At 35.2% G+C, this 20,445-nt stretch overlaps 2 protein-coding genes across 2 annotated transcripts; one reads left to right on the top strand and one right to left on the bottom strand.

The window, feature by feature from the left end:
- The first annotated feature begins 2,322 nt into the window (after positions 1-2,322).
- On the top strand, positions 2,323-9,680 carry LOC147539272 (protein FIP1-like). The gene is made up of 14 exons (XM_086643729.1): positions 2,323-2,993; positions 3,460-3,551; positions 3,620-3,724; positions 4,214-4,263; positions 5,064-5,130; positions 6,084-6,156; positions 6,416-6,471; positions 6,971-7,067; positions 7,286-7,370; positions 7,940-8,002; positions 8,103-8,162; positions 8,935-9,027; positions 9,122-9,184; positions 9,301-9,680. The coding sequence occupies exons 1-14, from the start codon at positions 2,938-2,940 to the stop codon at positions 9,400-9,402; spliced, it is 1,062 nt and encodes a 353-aa protein (XP_086499855.1). The 5' UTR covers positions 2,323-2,937; the 3' UTR covers positions 9,403-9,680.
- LOC147539271 (tubulin-tyrosine ligase) lies at positions 9,399-17,489 on the bottom strand. Its single transcript, XM_086643728.1, has 15 exons — positions 16,997-17,489; positions 15,766-16,026; positions 15,278-15,402; positions 14,583-14,799; positions 14,204-14,329; positions 13,870-14,126; positions 13,610-13,717; positions 13,251-13,392; positions 13,004-13,175; positions 12,292-12,449; positions 11,363-11,686; positions 11,170-11,244; positions 10,916-10,985; positions 10,641-10,798; positions 9,399-9,746 (listed from the first exon to the last, which is right to left on the bottom strand). The coding sequence occupies exons 1-15, from the start codon at positions 17,273-17,275 to the stop codon at positions 9,597-9,599; spliced, it is 2,622 nt and encodes an 873-aa protein (XP_086499854.1). The 5' UTR covers positions 17,276-17,489; the 3' UTR covers positions 9,399-9,596.
- Positions 17,490-20,445: the final 2,956 nt, after the last annotated feature.

The following is a 20,445-nucleotide window of genomic DNA, read 5'->3' as shown; positions in this document are numbered from 1 at the left end:
ATCAGGAATGGGAGCCAGATCAACTGGAGCTCGAGGAATTACACCATAAACAACTTCGAAAGAACTCAATCCACTATAAACCTAACCACACACATGATACTCCGTGTGGCACCGCTTCTAATCTGCTACAGTTTTGTACCTAACCACTGAATTCACTAATTTATCGTTAATTTGTTGATATATGTGTTGTAAATTAGCTACAAAATCTTGAATTATGCCATACAAGTACTTCAAATCAGGAATGGGCGCCAGATCAATTGGAGCTCGAGGAATTACACCATAAACAACTTCAAAATGACTCAATCCAGTAATTCGATTGACTGGTCGATTATACTTGAATTCAACCTGAAGCAATTTCTCAATTTTCTGCCTCATCGATGACCAATAGTAAGAACGGGACAAGAGTTGTACGCTCTTATCCCTACCCATATGTCCTTCCTTATGTAACTCTTTGACCAATTTCAAACATAAACTCGCTTCAGGAATGCACAACTGAGTTCCCTAAAAAAGAAAATTGTCATGCATTATAAATTTTAAACTCTAACCTGCGACTATAGACTCATACACTAGACCAAAGAAAGGATCAGCAGCATATAAGGGTCCGTGTGATACGTGGGAAAGTACTTGGATGGGAAAACCAAGTTTTTCTTACAGGAAAGAAAATCAAGTTGTTCAAATGTGAGATCAAAGTTTAAGTGTCTGATAGGGAAGTTGGAAAATCAGGAGAGTGCCTTTAGAAGGTTATATAATGTTAAGCATTTAAGGCGCGCTTTTAGAGTTTTGGCTTCTTTTTTTTTCCCCAAATCCCATTGTTCTTTAACAAACCGTAAGAGTAGAGAGAGAAAGCGCAGAGCACAGAGAGAGATGAAGATCGAAGAACTACAATCAACAACTAAAAAGCATAGTAGCTATCTTCTTCTCTTCCCGAAACCGTTTACAGTTTGTTCAGCTTGATTAAAGCACAATTCCGTTGAAGCAAATGTTGGTTAAAGCAATGCTTTAGGGTTTTCATTTGTTTTTTCTTTTAATTTGTTCGTCTTGTTCATCCTTGAACCAAAGCTCGATTGAATTAGGGCTTCTATTTGTTCTGGTTACAATTTGTTCATCTTGTTCTTGATTTTTTTTTTTTAATTTGTTTGTTTTGTGATTACTGGTCCTTTAATGGTGGAAATCTGAGAACAAATTTTTAATTTTTTTTTTTGTGAATGTCTAGATAAATAGTGTAGATTCGTTCGCAAAGATGTCGAGTATGTCAATGAATTTTTTTGACCCATTTTGGGTTTTCGTTTAAGATGTAACTTGTTGCTTTACCTTTGCAAAACCTTAAAACCCCTTGTGCTGACAATGGTTCTTGATAAAAGGTTTTGGGAAAGACATGATTCAAGATAGGGACATGATTCAAAACCCTAAAACCCCTTGTGCTGACAATGATTCCAGAGAGAGGAGTGATTCCAAGAGAAACTAGAGGGAGAGAGAGAGAGGGAGAGAAAGGAATGATCAGTCGAAAAAGATGGAGAAATGAAGAGAAGGATGGGTAAGGAATTTACACAAATATCCTCGTATGAGGAGAGAGAGCACAAATTTGGGACGTGTGGGTGAAAAATGGGTTTTCCCATGTAAAAGATGGTAAAACATTTTATGCAATCTTCACACTTTTTCCCATGAGAAATTGACTTTCACACCTTAAATGTCCTACCAAACAGTAGAAAATCGCTTTTCTAACTTGATTTTCCCACGTATCAAACGAACCCTAAATCTGTTCGAAACCAATCATCCGAGTCTGCAAGGTTGTCGAAACATAAGAACGACAACTAAGAACATCAACCACTTTGTTAATTGCTTCTGGTTCATGTTTGACAACAACGGTAAACTGCTCTAAGAAAGAAACCGACTTCGCATGACAGTCTAATGACTTATCTTGGCTATTGATATACATCAAACTAACGTTATCAAAATACAAGATGAACTCTATGTGCTTCAAATAAAATTTTTTTGTTAAGATGCTTCAAATAATTACTCCAATGCTTTAAAGATTGTACCAAAGCGTAAAACTCGACATCATATGTTGAATATTTGAGTTTGTTGTCACTAAGCATCTCGTTAAAGTAACCAATCGAACGAGAATCCTGACTTAGAGCCCCTCCAATGCCTATCTTCGAAGCATCACAATATACCTTAAATATTTTCTAAAAATCAAGAAATGCGGGTACAGATTGACGTCAACGTTTGTTTAATTACTTCAAAAGCCTTAATAGCAGCCTCTGCCCACACAAACTTTTCCTCACACATTCAATCTATAATTGGAGCCATTAAGTGGGGAATAAAGAGGCGAGCCCATGAAAACTTTGAAATTACGAAAAGTTTTTCAGGTAACCAACCAACTTCGAGCTTCCACTTTAGAGTCATTAACAACTACTCCGTCCTTGAAAATCACAAACAAAGAAACAAAGAAGAAGCTTAACTACTCAGTCCACATTAATTTATGACTATTACTTGTGAAATACCCTAACAATTTATTGACTAATAATTCAAGTTCTATGTGACCAACCCTTATAATCCTGAAGAGATAATAGGTTTAGATTTGGGGCATCTTATTTTTTTTTTTTTTGATGAAATTTGGGGCATGTTATTTAGGGAAAGATGTGGGATTTGATTATTTTGGAAAGGTAGACAAAAGACTTGTCTAATTGTTTTTAAAACTCCCAACGGTGTTTCTTCCGTTACGATGGTTTGTTAGAGAATAACTGGTGCGCCCAGCCCAGATGTAAATTAGCGGGAGAGAGAGAGAGGAAATTCTAGAGAGAGAGAGAGAGAGAGAGAGAGAGAGGGAAAAAGATCGGGACGACGAAGAAGACCTATTGTTCTTTGTGGAATCGCCATTCATTTAACTACAAGTGAATAGAATTCATTGGAAGATAGAGAGAGAAAGAGAGAGAGATGTCTCACGATAGACACTCCTCTTCTACTTCAATTTCATTGGAAGAAAATAATATGTAACAACTTCCTTCTTCTTCTTCTTCTTGTTTATTTATGAATTTCTTTATTTGTAGAAACTTCTATACTTCAACAAATTCGATCTGATTTCTACTTAAAATCCTAATTATTGAGTTCGTTTTGATCATTTTGAATATCTGATGTTTTGAAATAGCCGATTAAGTGCATTTGAACAATTTATGTTTTTAGAAGTTAATTAGGTCATCAGTAATTTGAAATATTTGATTGATTTGTCTTAAAAGGATCTGTTATTTACGGACAGTGATTGTGATAATCGACAAATCTATTGATATTTTTCAATTAGACTTACAATCAACAACATTTAGTTTCTATTTCTTCTAATTTTACTCAATTTTGAAATGGATTTCCACCAATTTCAAGTAATAACTGTATAGTTGTCAACATTGTTAATCTTGTGAAACTATTTCAATTTATGTGACTGATTGTCATATTTGGTATATCTAGGTTTGTAGATATACTACATGAAGCTCCTTTATATGGTCATCGGAAGCGATCGAGGATTTTTGGGAGTGTTTTATACTCTATACTACTGGCAAGTATAAGTATTTAATAAAAATTGATAAAAATAGAGATAATCGCTTATAGGTTTTCGTTTTCTAGGCAGGTTATGCTGGCGTGTCTGTAACAACTCCATGGATATTTGTTCGAATTGAGAAATTAGTTCCATCTTTGCTTTGCAGTTGCAATGTTGCTCTTTTGATAATAACAGGTTCCTACTTGACTTTCTATTCTAGTATTGTTTTACTCTTTAAGTGAAAAATACTTGAAACACGGAAGTTCCCTTTTCAATATTATTTTGACATGTTGAATATGGTTACTCGCATTTGTTACTCACTTAGGCAGATGTCCTGACTCGGGACTTTAAAGGGTATAATCTGCAATCTTATCTGTACATCTTGTGTACAAAATCATGTTAAGTCCATAAAATTCCATTTTAGTTTAATGCGATGTGTATAAATTAAAGGTGGTTAATCCAAAAGTGAGAAAGTTATAAGTAAAATAAATTGACTTGACAACTAAAACAAGAAAGTATATGTGCACAATTATGTCTCGTTTATGTGGTTTTTCAGGTTTCTTATCCAACACCCCAAACTGGTCGAGTCCTCATAAACGTAATTCATACCTGTGTCAATGTTACAAAGTTAAAATGAATATACTCATATTTTATCTGGTTATGGTCTGATAAACTCTATTTCAGGAATCTTTCAACAGTATCTGGTTTATGAAGTTCAAAAAGTGCGCCTGCAGGTATTCCCTATATTTTTAATTTGATGTGTATCTTGTCAAAAGGTTGTAATCACTGTGGGGAAGCATGTGATTTAAACTCCAGTTAGAAGATGAAGCATTCAACTTATTCAAAATGTCATTGTGGAGAACTAGAAATCAATCTAATAGTTTGTTAATTTTATCAAAAATTTGTTAGTTTTAGTTTCCAAGTAGCAAACGGAAAGCAATGACCATCAATGTGACAGTGTTTAAGTCATGCAAACGATGTGGATAGTTGTATTTGAGGTTCACATTAGCTAGTTTAAATACTTTATATACATCACTATACAGATTGAATACTAATCAGGTATTCTCTAGTTTAGGTATGAAGAGTGTGATACATTGCTTTGTGGTTATCTTCTGATACTGGAGGAGTTTGTACTTCACAAGTTTCAGCATTAATTTGTCAATACTTAGTGTCTAAATACAGCTTGTCACTTTTGCCAGTGCCTGTCTTGGCCATAAATGAGATTACCTCTGCGTTGTAAGCATATATGATATTAATGTCGTCATGCCTTCTAGTCATTTTCTATATCCTCTTTAACTTTACTTTTTCATGATTCATGGTGTTCTTGATATTTTATTTACCTGAGATCCTATGTACATGATCCATCTGTGGTGCTCCTGTGTTCGAGTGAATACATTGAAGTGTCTATAGTTACAAAGCGTGCTTCTAGTAACATATGAAAGTGGTTTTGGTTAATTAACTCGTGAGAGGTTGACTTATGCGTGAATTATTTTTCTGTTTATGATGCATGATACGTCCCCACTTGCTTTTGTAGGGCTACTATGTTTTCAGCCAAAAACTGAAGCACATTATTCGCCTTCCTTTCTACACTATCACTTATGGTGCGTGTTATGCACTATCTTCTTATGGTTTGACAAACATCTCCCAATTAATTCTATCTACTATTTTGAAGTTTTAATAGAAAATTTGAATTTTGAAGTACTAAGTATATCTAATACTGATTAACTGTTTCGCTCGTTCTCGAATAACTTTTGCTGCTTTTCCTGGCATAAAATTAGCTATCGGAAGTCTCTTAAAGCAATTATCAGACATGTTGCCATGAATAATACTGTGATTTACGTAAATTAGTATATTACTGTATTATCTGTTCTGACCTGAGCATCTAAGTTTTGCCCCTTTCCTTGTATTTTTTTAATTGAGGAATAATTATCTCAGTTCAGTCCTTGGTAAATCTTAGTTTTGGATCTCTCGTCTTCTGTATTTATGTGTATCAAATTGCAACTGTGCAACCGTAGAAGATATAGGCTTCCTTCACTTGTGCTGACCTTGTTATATCAAACGTGAGACTACGTGCATTTCTTTATCATGGAAGATGACATAGGTTTTAAAATAGGTTTTTACGCCTCAAGGTGGTTTCCTCTCACAAGGCGAGGCGGTGTCTCGAGGCGCGCCTCAAGACGAAATAGGAAAAGAAATATTGGTAAAGAAAATGACATTAATTATGTCAAAACATAGCATAACAAGTTTGTATACTTTACTACCATAGTAGAAAGTCTTAAGTGTTGCCACACAATTGAAAAATAACGTGAAAAGCAAAACCAAAAATTCTAAAGAGTTTTTCTTCTCAATGTCAATTCGATGCATTAATATATCCCTAATGAGATCATCAACAAAGGATGTGGTCATCATCTACGTCATCACTACTTCCATCGGCGTAGGCATCTCTCTTGGTCTAAAATACTAACGCCTCGAGGCATAGCCCTCAACCGTTTTCTCAAACATTGAAGATGACTCTATAATATGCTAAGTACATTGTTTTGTCTGTGTGGGCCAGGTACTGCTCTCATGCTACTTGTCATGGTTTGGCAACCTCATTTTGGAATTCTTTCAATCTCTTCATTTCTGAGGTAAGTTGGTTATATTTTTCTGAAGGCCTAGTTACTACATCAGACTGTGCAGAAGAATCAGATTTTTTTTGTTTTGGAAAGAGATGAAACACCGAGGGGAGGCCTTGGTTTAGGTGAGAGATAGCCCATGGCTACCACTTAGAAGTTAAAACATGCTAATAGTGTTGCAGGTTCCATAAAACGTAATTTCCTGGTGTTTTTAAAAGCCTTCGACGTCTTATGCTAAATTTTCATCAATTCTTATAATCTTTGTGTGCAGGATCATTATTATTGTTGAAGCTTTATGTGCTGGATCTTTTATGGCTCTCTATATTGGTGAGTTTAAGGATTATTGATGAATTTTTACTAGGAATAAGTAGATCTCTTTGTGTAGTCAAATCAATTTGATCTCCTTCAAAGTCCAACTGATCATATAAGGATTTAAAGTCAGATGAATGGAGTTATTTGTTTCTTTCTCGGTGTGGCCGCCATTTTGGCCCTGGAACATCCACAATTTTCAAAAACTGTGGCGGTGTTTCATTTGTTTATGTTACCATTTGAATTTATTTCCTGTGAGTTCGAACATTAAATTTGACGAAAATTTAACTTGACATACAATAATTTATGGTACATTTTTTTTATCCTTGGTCTGAAAATTCTTTAACAATTCAAGGTTTACATACATCAGTGAGTTGCGTTTGTCCCATTGATTGTTTGTCACACTCATAACTTTTATCAACGTCAATTTTCTTCCAAGATAAAATTAATTTCTCATTTCTGACTAATTGCCTAAATGCATCCAATTGCTGTTCCTCTCTGTTCATGGCAACGGCAGGTTCTGTTCATCAGTATAATTCGTTGAACTCTCAACCTGATGTTTTGAACTCTTTATATTCTGCACTTCAACCATCAAGTACCTTGGAAGAATTGAGGTAAGTGATACGAGTACATTCTCATTTATGTTCTCTTTCTTGTCAATTCGGGCAAAGGAATCTTGGTTTGTCAGATAAGTTATGTCATCACTACAAATGCATTCTCCATCTTATTGCTTTGTGCTAAATTTACTCTAACAAAAGTAAGCTTAAACAAAATGTCTACTTTTAATCACTTATATCTTGATACATTGATACTGGGGAATATCTGATTACAGGTACCATGATGGAGGCCGTCTTTCAGATCAGCAAATGGCTTTATTGCAATACCAACGGGAAAACATTCATTACTTGAGTGAAGAGGTATATCCATTTCCAAACTGAATAATTATGTTTTTGGTATGATACTACATAACATCCAAGTCAAAACCGATGCTTCTAATTTGAAACAAAAATAGTATCTGTTTCCCGTTAATAGTCCCACACTGTTAATTTCTCCTGTTTTTTCGAACTCCCGTTTTTTACAATATAGTTGTTATAATCGTTACAACGGGTATGTTTTCATTGTAATGTAACCTTACATATTTCAAGAAATAGAATAAAATACAATTATGACCGTGTTCCGTACTTTTTCCAATAATAATAGCAAATCTTCGTGCCTATTTCTGTAATAACAGTGACTTCCTTTAAACCATTACATCACCATTTTATGTTTTCAAACATTAGTCCAACCAAATCTTCGTTATCCTACTAGTTGATGTTTTTTAAATTAGCTAATGTAGTTAGTGTTGACAGCAGCAGGTACATAAGTTACTCGTTAGGGTTTAGGCATAACATGAAAAATACAGTTCAATTCGGTATTAAATTTTATAAAAACTTCATGAATCAATACTTTTTATTTTGTAAATATTGCCTCCCAAACTTGAGAACAGATTCTTCGGCTGCAAGAATGCCTGAGCAAGTATGAACGTTCTGATGACGGGAGCACGCCACAGGTAAATAATCTGATTACTAATCTCTAGACTCTAGTTAGACATGAGTTTCCAAGCTGCAGCTGATCTAATCGGATAATGCACTTCTTGGCTCTTTGAACAGGTTGACCTAGCTCATCTACTAGCATCACGCGACCAAGAACTACGAACCATATCTGCTGAGGTAATAAGATTATAAATATGAACATTTTATGAATGTGGTGCTCTGTGGGATTTTCTTGTATTCTTTTTCCAAAATCCAAATATGCTCCAAGAAATGAAAACATTTCCGCCATAAACATAGTTTTAGGTCGGGGTCATCCTGGGGTCAGTCCACGTCAACCCCGGGGCGGGATTTTCAGCAAGTCTTATGTATATACATTATACACACAGGTTAAAAACTGTACTCTATCTCTTTAACAATTGAAAGCTTCGTCCAAACAACTAACTCTGGAGTTTGGCCCTTGGACTATCCTGATGCATTTATGTCGTGCCGTTGTATTGTGATGCCTACTGCTTAGTAGTTATCCCAGTATTACAGTACATTCTTGACTCCTTGTGACTACACGATAAACTGATTTCACTTGCACAAAGGCTTAGGCGTTTTTTTCCTCAATGTCTGAGATTGAATTGTCGTGATCAAATTGGACCCACAAACAACTCGAATCAGCACTCAGACGTGTCAAACATCACAAGTCAGACAAAAACAAACAATCTGAAATCCAATTCAAATCTATTTATACCTCCAGCCGGATTTCATATCTGACTTAGAGAAAACAAAAAACACTACCTTGGAGTACTTAATGTTGTACTGATGCAGGATACACAACCAAATATCCAAGGTGAAACCCATCAAATAATTGCATCTCATTGTCCACTATATTACTTTTATAACGGATTTGCAAAACCATTTTCATGCAACTAATATAATACTGATGAGTTTGTGGCCATTGTAGATGAATCAAGTTCAGTCAGAACTACGTCTAGCTCGAGATTTGATTGCTGAGAGAGACTCTGAAGTTCAGAGGATTCAAACAACTAATAATCAGGTTTTTGCTTAATCACTCTTTATCTTAGTGGCTCAAATTCACTTGTCTAGACTCTTTATTCAGTTCTTTCTTTTTAATATAAAACGTGAAACAGTATGTCGAAGAAAACGAAAGACTACGAGCTATATTAGGAGAATGGAGTACTCGAGCAGCCAAGGTACGACTACCTAGTCCACCATGCTGTTTTAATTTGCTTCTTTGTCTTTTCTAATCTTGATCAAGATGCATTAAAAAGTTCTAACTAAATTACAATCTTGTATCTATTGTTAAAAGCTTGAACGAGCATTGGAGACGGAGAGAATGTCGAACTTGGAACTGCAAAAGAAAGTATTGAGGCTGAAAAATCAACTAACAGAGAAGACTGAAGGAGGTTGATAAATGATAGTGTATTATGTCGGACCAAAAAATGTATTAATTTTCCATCTCTGAAGGCTTCTGTTTATAATCTGTCAAAAACCTTTTGTAATTCAGCAATGAGTTGTACAAAACTTGTCGGTTTCATTTTACTCTTAACTATTAGTTGATTTGTCTAGAGAGAGAGAGAGAGAGAGAGGGACTTATGGAGAGGTTTAGAGTGGGGTAACATGATTGGTTTCATCTAGGAAAAGACATCCAAATATGGAGTTGAAGAAGTCTTTGGCTTTTACTGTTTCCCCATTGCCTACTACTGCTTCTGTATCATATTTGCAAGCTCTTGTGCAATCCGGACAGTACGTAACCTGCACAAGTTTGTGAAAAAAACCGTCAAAAAACAAACCAAGTCATAAGCCAAGATATTACAAAAATTTTACGCGCAAGTACTAGACCATATGAGCTGAAAGTGAGACGTTTGAATTTCACAATTAGTGCTAAAATGGAAGCCTTGGTCTACATCTATGTTCAGAAGTTCTTATCGAGAGAGTTGTTTCTGATGTATGGAGTAAGTTTCTTAGTATTACAATCATAACGATGATGATACTTGTTTTTAATCTTTTGATTGAAACTTGACTTAAAAGCTCTATCATATCCTTTAAGCAAACAAAGCTCTCTGATTGGGATAACTGGTCAAAACTCTTGGGTCCAAATTTTGTCTTGACAAAAATATCAACAATTCTTTCGACTTCAGCTTTCTACTATGGTTTGCATACTAACAGGTTTGCTAGAGTAAGATTTGCAAAAATTCGCACATGTTTTGGACTTGGTTTACATGGTTTTGCACTTTACTGAGGGTTGCATAAATTTGGAGCCCTAAAAAAATATTGACCTCAAGCCTGAAAAATAATGTACGCCTTTTTAACCAAGACAAACAGGAAAAATGGTTTATGGCTTAATTTCTTACTGAGGATTCATCTTTTTATTTATGTATATAAGATAGTAACATATCACTTGCACCGTGAGATATTCACAACGGAACAACTAATTACGTGTCAACCTAGCTATATATGTGTGTGTTTGTGAGTGTGAGTGTGAGTGTGTGTATTCATATGTATACATAATGGGTTTATCCCGTAGACCTTTTGATTTTTAAGGGCAGATAAATACTGTAGACTTCTAACAAGCGCCACGTAAGACCTCTCCACCAGGAGTCGAGAAATTACTCATGGCAAATGAACAAGTTGTTCTAACAGGCATACCTCCAATAACTTCGGTTTGAAAGACGAATCAAGCATCACATCAATTCCGTAAATGGCCCTAGCTGTCGAACTTTGCATTTCCGGATGCACCATAGCAGCTGATTCAAATACAGCTCGTATCATTTTCTGAATACTCCGATGGATATCCAGCCATTTAACTGCAAGATATATAGAATTAGATATCAATCACTAAAGCAAGGAACTGAAAATATTATTATGTTTTAGCAGGTATGACAGAGAAAAGTTTTAGTAGCACAGAGAAGTTATGCCCATACCTTTATGCTCTTTCTCGAACTCCTTTACAAATTCAGGTGTGTTCATGTGATTTAATTTCCCAACATAATTCTGAAATTCGTAATTCGATCATATGGAAAGTAATAAACGCAATTAGATAACAATATGCAGAAATATATGAAGCAGCAGATATGAAAATGGTGCAGTCTTCTGTAAACATGTGGAGTCTGTTCAAATTTCAATCATAACTGGACCATCTAGAAAATCGATAAGGAAACAGAAGATTCGATCTTACCATAACAGTGAAATGAGTTTCATATTCGAAAAGCGTCCTCTTGTCCAATGAATACTGATTGTTTGCTAGTCTAACCTGCAAAAAAAGAAAAACGAATTACACAATTTGAATGAACAAAAAAGATCATGTAGAAATTCTTTTTTAGTGGGAATCCTGAAGCATTGAGAATTTCTGTGGGAAAAATGTCACATACCCAGAAAACATCAGAAAGGAATATCTCCAGAGGTTCAATTTGTCGAACTAAGACGATGTAACGGAGATCAAACTTCTTCCCGTGCAATAATGCCGGATGTTCGATATATTTCTGGCATATTTTTGGACCTGTTTCCATAAGTCGTATAATAGCGGATATATCACTGGTAACAGTTGTATCGATTGTTCGTGCCATATTCCATGGCTTCAGAATCCATAGATTGTCATATCCGTTCTTTTCTCGTACATTATAGTCACCAATTAGTTGAGATAAATGTGTTTCTAAATTATAAGTAGGTTGTAACCATTCAGGAGATCCATACGCCTGTTTGGAGAGAGGAGAAAAAGAAGATATAATTAAATTCACTGTTATTCTATATGTCATAATATATATTCCAAAATGTTGATTGCTGAAAAAAAACAGTAATCTGCAGCTGCTTTTTTTTGAACAATGCAGTAATACAATCACACTTTAAGATCAAACATATGTCAGAGCTGACAGCTATGTCGACTAATTGGCGTGGAGAGGCCCTATATATTACACTCTTGGCCACGAGACTCCCCTTTGTCCATGATGGAATATTCGGATATGCCCGTTCAGATGTGGTGATAGAGCCTGACACGTCCTCTTTGCTAGTGACGTGGAGCGCTGCTACTGTTGGGGCTATCACGTTTGGGCCTACCTCTGCTACCACAAAAAACTTGTGGGCATCTAACTCAAAACCAATTGACAATGAGTTGGGACTATTCCCAGAATCTGACATATGATGGTAACAGAATACCCCCCCCCCCCCCCCCCCCCCCCCTCTCTCTCTCTCACTTCTTTCTTTGTGGTTTATGACCAGTAAATTACTTACGCATAGTGAACTGTGCTGCCCTTTGGACAGCTCAAACAGTAAACATTTTATTCTAAAAGTTAAATTGCTTTACCTTCTGAATAGTCTCAGCTAGATGGTGTTTCATGACAAGACAAGATTCAAATGGAAATTGGTTAATATACTGTGCCTCTGTTATTCCAATAGCCTTTTTTACTTCTTCATCCACTTGCATACATGTCCAAATAATATCCGCATCCTTTGGATCATTTGCTGCAAACAGCGGAAAAACATGTAACTAACCAGACAAAATAAAACATAATTAGACCCGACAATCGTAGGATAGACTTAAGAAGCTTGTCAAAAACACAATAACACCCTCATACTGTTGTTGGACGTGTTAGTGTCTTAAGCGTGAACTTGGTGCTTCGCTTCTCTACCCTGCTTGCTAGTTGCTATCCTATAAAATTTTGCGTTTTAATTATATTACAGACCATGATCTATTTTGTAGGTGCTTCATTTGAATATAAACGTCATCTTCATTGTGCTAATAAACAATCAATATGGAAATCCAAAAAAAAATCGAGGTTATTACATTCGGCTTTTCCATAAATCGCAAACATACAACTTTTCAAAACTGTAAGATAATTTTCAGAGATGGGAGGGAGGTACGAGAAACCTAGCATAGAAACTGGGAACAGAATAATACAGCATGATCTGATTATTATGCCATAGATACCTTGAGCCAGATGCCCAGACCGGAGACGTTATAACAGACCATCACAAGGAGTCTTTATATTGGAATATAGAACCAAAAAACTACTTACTAAGTGCAAACTCTGGGCGTGTCAAAAATTCATCTACTTGAGGTAGATCAGTGTAAACACGTAGAGGAGATCCATCCTTTCGGACAAGACTTCTAGTGGAAATGACTTCTGTGGAAGGAGATACTGGAATTGAAGCCTTCAAACCTAATTGTTGGAAGTATTTCTCGTACTCCTGAATGAATTCGAAAATGAGTTATCTAGATAAGTAGTGAAGATCAATTTGACTTAGCAACATCAGTAGTGATACCTCAATAAAGAAATTTTGTGGTGTATGAAACCAAGCTGTAAGCCTAGCCGATCGCTGCTTATCTTCTCCAATACCGGCAAGAAAATCACGAGTACACTCGTCTCCTTTGTTTACATTTTGGATTGGCCATAAAATAGTAAAGCTGAAAAAATATATATTGAAGTTGCATATAGTTGGTAATGTTTGTCGCGAAATTCATCGAGTAAGATTAAGCTCAAAGACTCCAAAATTTAAAACTAACTAACAGGATCCCTTGTCGAATTTCAATCGGATGACCATTATTTTGCAGTGATAGTAAGCCTACTTCGCATCCACTTAAGGAAAGAAGATAATAAATGTAATGGATGGTAGAAAGAAACCTTATTGCTGATGCCAACTTCCCCTCTGGCATGAAGAGAAACGGAGATACTCTGAAGTTTGGTTCATCACTATGCCGCAAAGCTGAACCGAGTTCATCCATCACATACCTAAAAAGCACTACAGGAGTAAGTGGTTCTTGGACGTCGGAAACATTATAAAAGACAGAAGACAAGAATCAGGCAAGCAGCAAGTAACCCTTGAGACACACACCACAGCGAAAGCACAGAAACCATCTATAGTCTAAGACTCTAAGACATACCACACAGAGGTTTCATCAATTTTTTCCTCGTCTGCAAGCCTATATGTCATTAAATACAACCACATTGCACCAATAACACGATCAGCCAGGGAATCATCTGGAGTCCATTCGGGTAGTCGAGGTTGAAGCTTTGAATCAATCACATGCTTTCCTGTTTCTAAGATTTTGGATGCATTAACACCATTCAGCTTTGAGAGATTAGGAAGACACTCAAGAATTTCTATGGCACTTCTCCCAAGAGGTCCTGGAATATCCACCTGTGGCAAAATGTTAAGTTACTCTTAAACCTAACTTGTGGATGTTTAGAATGAGAAGGCTAATTCAATGTTCATACCTCCAAAGTTTGTAAACAAGTAAATTCCCTTAAAAGATTCAGCAACTCCGTAACAGAGTTCTGGTCGAATGGATTTCCACGAAGGTTCAAGTACGAAACAGAAGGAAGTTCTGCTGGAGTAAATGTCTGATGAAAAAGATAAACCACCACAAAAGATAAAAGAGAAAAGACAATTAGTGATCAGAACAATAATTCCTGAACAACAGGCAAATAGAAAAGATAAGACATGACAAAAGAGAAATCAGATGGTTGATAGTGAATAAGGTTTGTATAGCTTCTTGAATATGATTTGAATGCCACATAAGTGTTCCCAGTGCATAAACTACCACGAAGATCAATAATAAGATAAATAGATATTAGGAGAGGACAATGATCTCACCTTAGTCAACAGATTGCGTATACATCTATTTGACAAGTCAAGTTCAGTCAAGCTCTTCAATGAATGAGCTGTGTTATCATCACAGCCCGGGTTTTCCTTGCTATATATTTCTCCACAGAATCCCAGTGCCCACTCACTAAACTTACTAGTTAAACGTGAATTATATATTTCCAAATTTTGAATCCCTTGTAGAATCATTTCCTCCATTTGGCCATCACTATAAACAAAATATGTAAGACAGTTAGTCTCTTAAAATGAAGCAACTTACCACTAAAATAAACAAAAGAAAATATAAACTTCTAGGGCTAGATGAAAACAAAAAAAGAATGATAAGAAGTTAGAAGTATCATATGACTCTGATGGCAATATTTCCTTAAGTCAAAACCTAGTAAGACTTATTACTGCCGCACGAACCTTTTAATCAAGTAAATATATTGTTTGCCTGTTACAAAATATAAGTTTTTAGTGACTTGCACCATGATTTACTTTGTCCAGAATTAAACATTGATGAAGAACTGAATCATCTCATATTTGTACATACTGGTTGAGCATTGTTTTCCTCAACCCAGATAAAGTCATGAAACAACTAAGAATGACAGACAGCCAAATCGACCTGAACTTTGACCATTAAAATACAAAATAGTCCACAATTTACCATGTAGTAAGTGGTGGAACACAAATAATAGGGAGCATACCAGTTTTGCAGCACAGGGTTCTCGTTCAACCATAATGCTTTTAGGTTCTTGAACTTTGTGACTTCTTCGACAACTGTTTCTGCATTTTGGAGTTTGTTTCCAAACAGGCTAAGTGCAACCAGATTCTGAAGCAAATTAAGAACACAATATATAACTGTCCGTCCGAAGTAAGATACAAATAGAGACTATGCCAAATTTTTGCAGCATCGGAGCCAAGTGCCAACATATTCGACTATGGCACGAAATCAAACAAAGTAAAAGAACTAAACTAGTAGGACTATAGTGTAGTGATTTTTAAAGGAATGACTCCTGGTAAAGCAAGCTTTGACTTTATATATGTCATAGAAGAAAATCATGCTCATCAAATTCGAAAAAGGTGAACATCAAATGAAAAACGTTTGTAGTTTCATTTTTAAGTACACACGGTAAAATAGATGCAAGAATAGTAAATAACAAAAAGATAAAGAGTTTGCTTTAAGAAGACAAACCGGAAACTTGTTGGATAAATCCAGAGAGGAAAGCATAGCGTCATCTATGTCTAGCTCATCAAGTTCTAACCACATTACACCATCAGAACCTTTCTCCTGGGCTTCACGAATAACCCTCTCTACTGTTTCTTTCGAATTGCCCCTATCATTCTCATCGACTTCTTTGCTTTCAGGGTTAACCTCTTCAGACTCTGAGGGCAAATCAAGATCCACACACATTAATGACGCCATTCTTTGAGCTAACCCTGGTATTTCCTGCAGCTGCATATGCCAATATTTGAACAAATGTTAATAGGTTAATATGTAAAAGGAAAAAAAGAGAAAATGGCAAAGTGTGACAGCTTGAGAAACTTCAGCTTCAAATTTCAACAGTTATCTTGACCAAATAGCCAACTCAATGCAACAAGCTTGAGCAACTCAACTTAGAGTCCTAGAGTATCTTCACTAAGAAATTACAAAAGATAGCTCAAACTCCATTCAGCGACAAAGTGAAGTATCATAACTTGACAGTCAGTAATCAGTAACCGAATGAAGTAAAAAAAAAACAAATTGAAAATCTGTCCTACATTCGAAGTTTCAGGCTCGGTACTTTCAGAACAAAGTCAGAGAATGCAAGAGATGCTAACTTCTAGAAAGAAGTCATCAACACCATATGGTATAAACTAGATGCTGACATTTCCAAGTATCAACTGTCAGTTACGGGCGGGTCATTTTACCAAGGGTTTCTGTGATTTCGATCTACCCCAGTGTGTTACCATAATGCAAAATTAACAATGGATCCAAATGCTTAGCAGGGAAATAATGGAATATTAGAGTAGATCACAGTTATCATTAAAATAAAATCAATTCAAAATTAGGAACTCTCAAATCTCCAGCAAAGTCGGTAACTTTCAGAAAGAAATGAACACACTTTCAAGTTTACTAATCTAAAATCAAACTGCTTACTCCCATAAACCCTAAACATTGGCTGAAAGTTTGATTACTCTGGATTCTAGAGAGAGAAAGTGATTTAAAGTGAAACTCATAAACCTCACAGCACAAAACCAAAACAAACTGAGATTTTAGCTTTTCCAGTTAAAATTTATGAATTGAACTTAATTTTCATACTTTCATTACTAGATTGATTCTAAGCTAATCATAATAAGAAATCTCTAATAATAATATCTTCAAATGCACAAAAAAAAAGAAATAACTAGTAAAAATTCAGAGTTTTGATGTTATTGATTTGGACCTGTTTTAGAGCATCTGAAAGACGAAATGTCCAAGCATGATCAATAAGGAAAACTTGAGATTCTTTTTCCATGAAATCAGTAGTAAGAACAAGTTTTCTTTGTCTTTCATCTTCGCAAGGTTCAACTTGAAAGAAATTTCCGCCATCAAAGTTATCTGTTGAGAGTTTGTCAAAAAGTTGACGGTAAAGAGATGAAGGAATGCCTGATGCTGCTAATAGAATTCCATGTACTTCAACGAAATCTTCGAATGTTTCGATTCTTGAAGACGAAGACGCCATTAAAGAGGAAGTTGTTTAATCTATTGAGTTCAATTGTTTTCTGGGTTTGGCTGCTCGAAATGTTGGAGAAAGAGAGGTTTTTCTCCCGACTTTAAGATTTCTAGGGTCTTAAGTTTTATAGACCATTACAATGGTATAGCATATCTACAGTATTTTCTGAGAAATGGATAAACATGCAAGAGGTCCAGGGACAAATCAATTTCTGGGGACTTCCAGAATTTTGAAGTTTACATCAACACTGTCAACCACTTGAGACTTCGAGGGCTTTTCTCTTTTTTTTTCTCATAATAGATTAAAGGAGTTTTCTTAGGGGGACATCGGTCTGTCACGGACTATTTATTTGGTGGGCCGAAACTAAACCAATAAGACTTCGGTCGTTTTATTTGATCGAGTTTGATTTGATTCGGATGAAGTTGGTTGGTCCAATAAATTGAAAATATTAATTTATTGTGACATATTAATCTTTTTTTACATTCATATGATATGGTGTCACATGAATTTCACTATTTCATATTCTTATGTCAAAAACTATTATTAATATTTTTAACAAAAAAAAAGGGTCTGTGGGTATATAGGCCAAAATAATCATGAAAAAAGGATTAGGTCCAATCTTGTTAAAATATGGATTTTTAGTCCTTTTACTCTTTGGTCAAAAAACCCTTACCAACTATATCAGATTTCCGTTTGTGTCCCAAATCTAATTAAGGGGGATTTCGAATGTGGGGCCAGCGCGTATTTGTGTAACGGGTATGGAGCGTGATTTCTGGGTTATTAAGAGAAACCGGATATTAGACCTACACCACTTTCTCTCTCTAACTTTTACTGATTAGGTAAAAACCCGAAATTACCAAAATCGAATCGTTCCAAAATCCTAACTAAATCTTCGAATCGCCATCTTCCAGAAGCAAAGAAATTGACGTTCTTCATCAACCTTCTTAATCTTTCAAGATTCCGGTTGAGGTGAAAAGGTATTACTTGTCGTTAATACCTAAACGTTTAGTGGATTTGTTTGAGTTTTGAACCATCGTTAGAGTCAGGTGAAAATCAATATAAACCCGATTTTGCATGTTAATTTTTCATCATAAAGAAGTTTGTTGCAACGTTATGGTGAGATTTTGGGGTGATTTTTAGGGTTATTTCTGTTCTAATTTAGTTACTGATGTTTAAAAGCTTATTCCTAAATCATATTTTTAAGATCTGTTTGATAAATTATGTATATTGTTTTGTGAAAATCAATATTAGTTTTGATAATGTTTTATAAATTTATGATTTTTCTTTTTGGGGGTTTAGGGTTTGCTTTTGTAATTTGTCGATTTTGTGTGTTTGTAAGGGTTTTGATTTGTTTTTTAAGTTTTTAGGTTTCATATTGTTATTTTTTTTGTTGCTTATGATGTATAAATTACATGAAATTTCTTATAAAAATTGTTTTTAGGGTTTTGAAAGTATCTAAACAATTTAATGTTTTGTTGCAGGAGATTTCGATGGCACCTAAATCAAAATTGACTCCTAAAGCAGCCAAAGATTCTACACCAGTTACAAAAAGTCCTTTAAAAAGAAAAGCATTAGAGGAAGAATTAGTTTCCGCTAAGAAATCCAAAAACAAAGTAAGCTCGGCCAATGAAGAATGTGTAACAATGAAAAAGTCAAAAAACAAAGCAATTTCAGTCAAAGAGGTATGATGTATGAGTATGTTTATGGAATTTCAGAAAAATTACTATTATTTATGATAAAGTATACATAATTTGAAATGTAATGTGTCATACTTTCACATTAGTCTAAAAACTTTATGTAACATGTGGGAGCAAGCTCAACCACCAAAAAAAGGGAAGGAAAAAGATAACAATTGTCGTACAGTTGACATAGTTGGCGAGAAAAAGATAATTCCAGAGGGGAAGACAGTCAATCCATTCAGATACAGCTTGAGCAAACCGATCGAGTTGATAACAAGCCACCGTCAGTACATGACGGAAGAAATGAAGGAAGAAATTGGCCATACACCTTTCTCAAAGCTATTTGATTCCATGGCAGAGGGGTTCATCCTTAGGGAAAACTATAACAATGGTCCAATAAGTGCAATACTGGACATTCTATGTCAATACAAAAAAGCGACAAAGAAATTTATCATTGGTGGGATTGAATTAGAGTTTAAACCAGAAGATGTTTCCATATTGCTTGGGATGCCAATGGAGGGGGCAGAATATGAGGCTTTTCCAAGGTATCATGAACAAGATCCATTCAAGTGTGCATTTCTTATGAAATATTTTGAGGAACCAATCAAAAAATCAAGTAACAAGAACAAGGGCATTTCAAGTGCTTATGTTGCAATGGCACTACAGAGATGTATTAGAAACCATGAACCACCAATCGAATTTGTAAGTCTTCCAATCATGTTGTTAGCACCCAACTTCCTGTTTGCAACTTTGGATGGTTTCACAGTTTTGCCAAGCATTTATAAGAACATCATGTCGAGAAGGGCTATCAATAGGGTGTCTTGGCCAAGAGCCATACACTCTTACATGATGGAAACCATTGACAAGCATGCTGAAGAACCAACCAAAGCATCTGGTTGCCTGTTTCTTTTACCTGTAAGTATGCATACTTTATATGTTCTGTGTCTGGTTGTATTGAAAGTATATATACTTTAGGTAAAATTATATGTTATGTTAGTTGTGTGATGTGATAATTTTACATATTGAGTTATAGTTCTGGATATACATGCACACATCACTGTACCAGAAGAATTCTTTGAATGCAACAAAATATCCAAGGTTCTTGAGGTGGTCAGTTGATGATTACATTAATGGAATGGAGAATGATGTGGCTAGACTAGAAGCAGATCAGGTATAATTTTTATATCACTCATCTTTATTTATCATAAAGTGTGTGTATTTTATAACAAATACTCTTATTTTAACTTTATTTGTTTCTGATTGTATCATGAAATATTTGTACTTTATGCTCTCTTATGTATAATTTACATTACATTGTAATTATGTGTATAAAATTTTGTTAAAGGTTGAAACTTCAAATGCAGGTAATTGTTGGTGTTGATGAAGAAGAGCATAATTTGCTCAAATTTACTGAAAAAGTTGATATTGAATTAACTATTGATCAAAATATTGATATGCTGGAGATGATAGAATCTCTAAAGAGTGGAATATAGAGTAAAA

Source organism: Eschscholzia californica, unplaced genomic scaffold (genome assembly GCF_041429995.1).
Source record: "Eschscholzia californica isolate CP2 unplaced genomic scaffold, dmEscCali1.0.p SCAF_5, whole genome shotgun sequence".
NCBI lineage: Eukaryota > Viridiplantae > Streptophyta > Magnoliopsida > Ranunculales > Papaveraceae > Eschscholzia > Eschscholzia californica.
This window is presented reverse-complemented; position numbering and strand designations above follow the sequence as displayed.

Excerpts from the sequence above, each read along its gene's own strand:
- LOC147539272 (XM_086643729.1), top strand. The coding sequence starts at position 2,938 with ATGTCTCACGATAGACACTCCTCTTCTACTTCAATTTCATTGGAAGAA. Across the intron at positions 2,994-3,459 it reads TCATTGGAAGAAAATAATAT|GTTTGTAGATATACTACATG; the intron begins GTAACAACTTCC and ends TGGTATATCTAG. Across the intron at positions 3,552-3,619 it reads ATACTCTATACTACTGGCAA|GTTATGCTGGCGTGTCTGTA; the intron begins GTATAAGTATTT and ends TTTTCTAGGCAG.
- LOC147539271 (XM_086643728.1), bottom strand. The coding sequence starts at position 17,275 with ATGGCGTCTTCGTCTTCAAGAATCGAAACATTCGAAGATTTCGTTGAA. Across the intron at positions 14,800-15,277 it reads AACCCTGTGCTGCAAAACTG|TGATGGCCAAATGGAGGAAA; the intron begins GTATGCTCCCTA and ends TTTTGTTTATAG. Across the intron at positions 11,687-12,291 it reads TAGCTGAGACTATTCAGAAG|GCGTATGGATCTCCTGAATG; the intron begins GTAAAGCAATTT and ends CTCTCCAAACAG.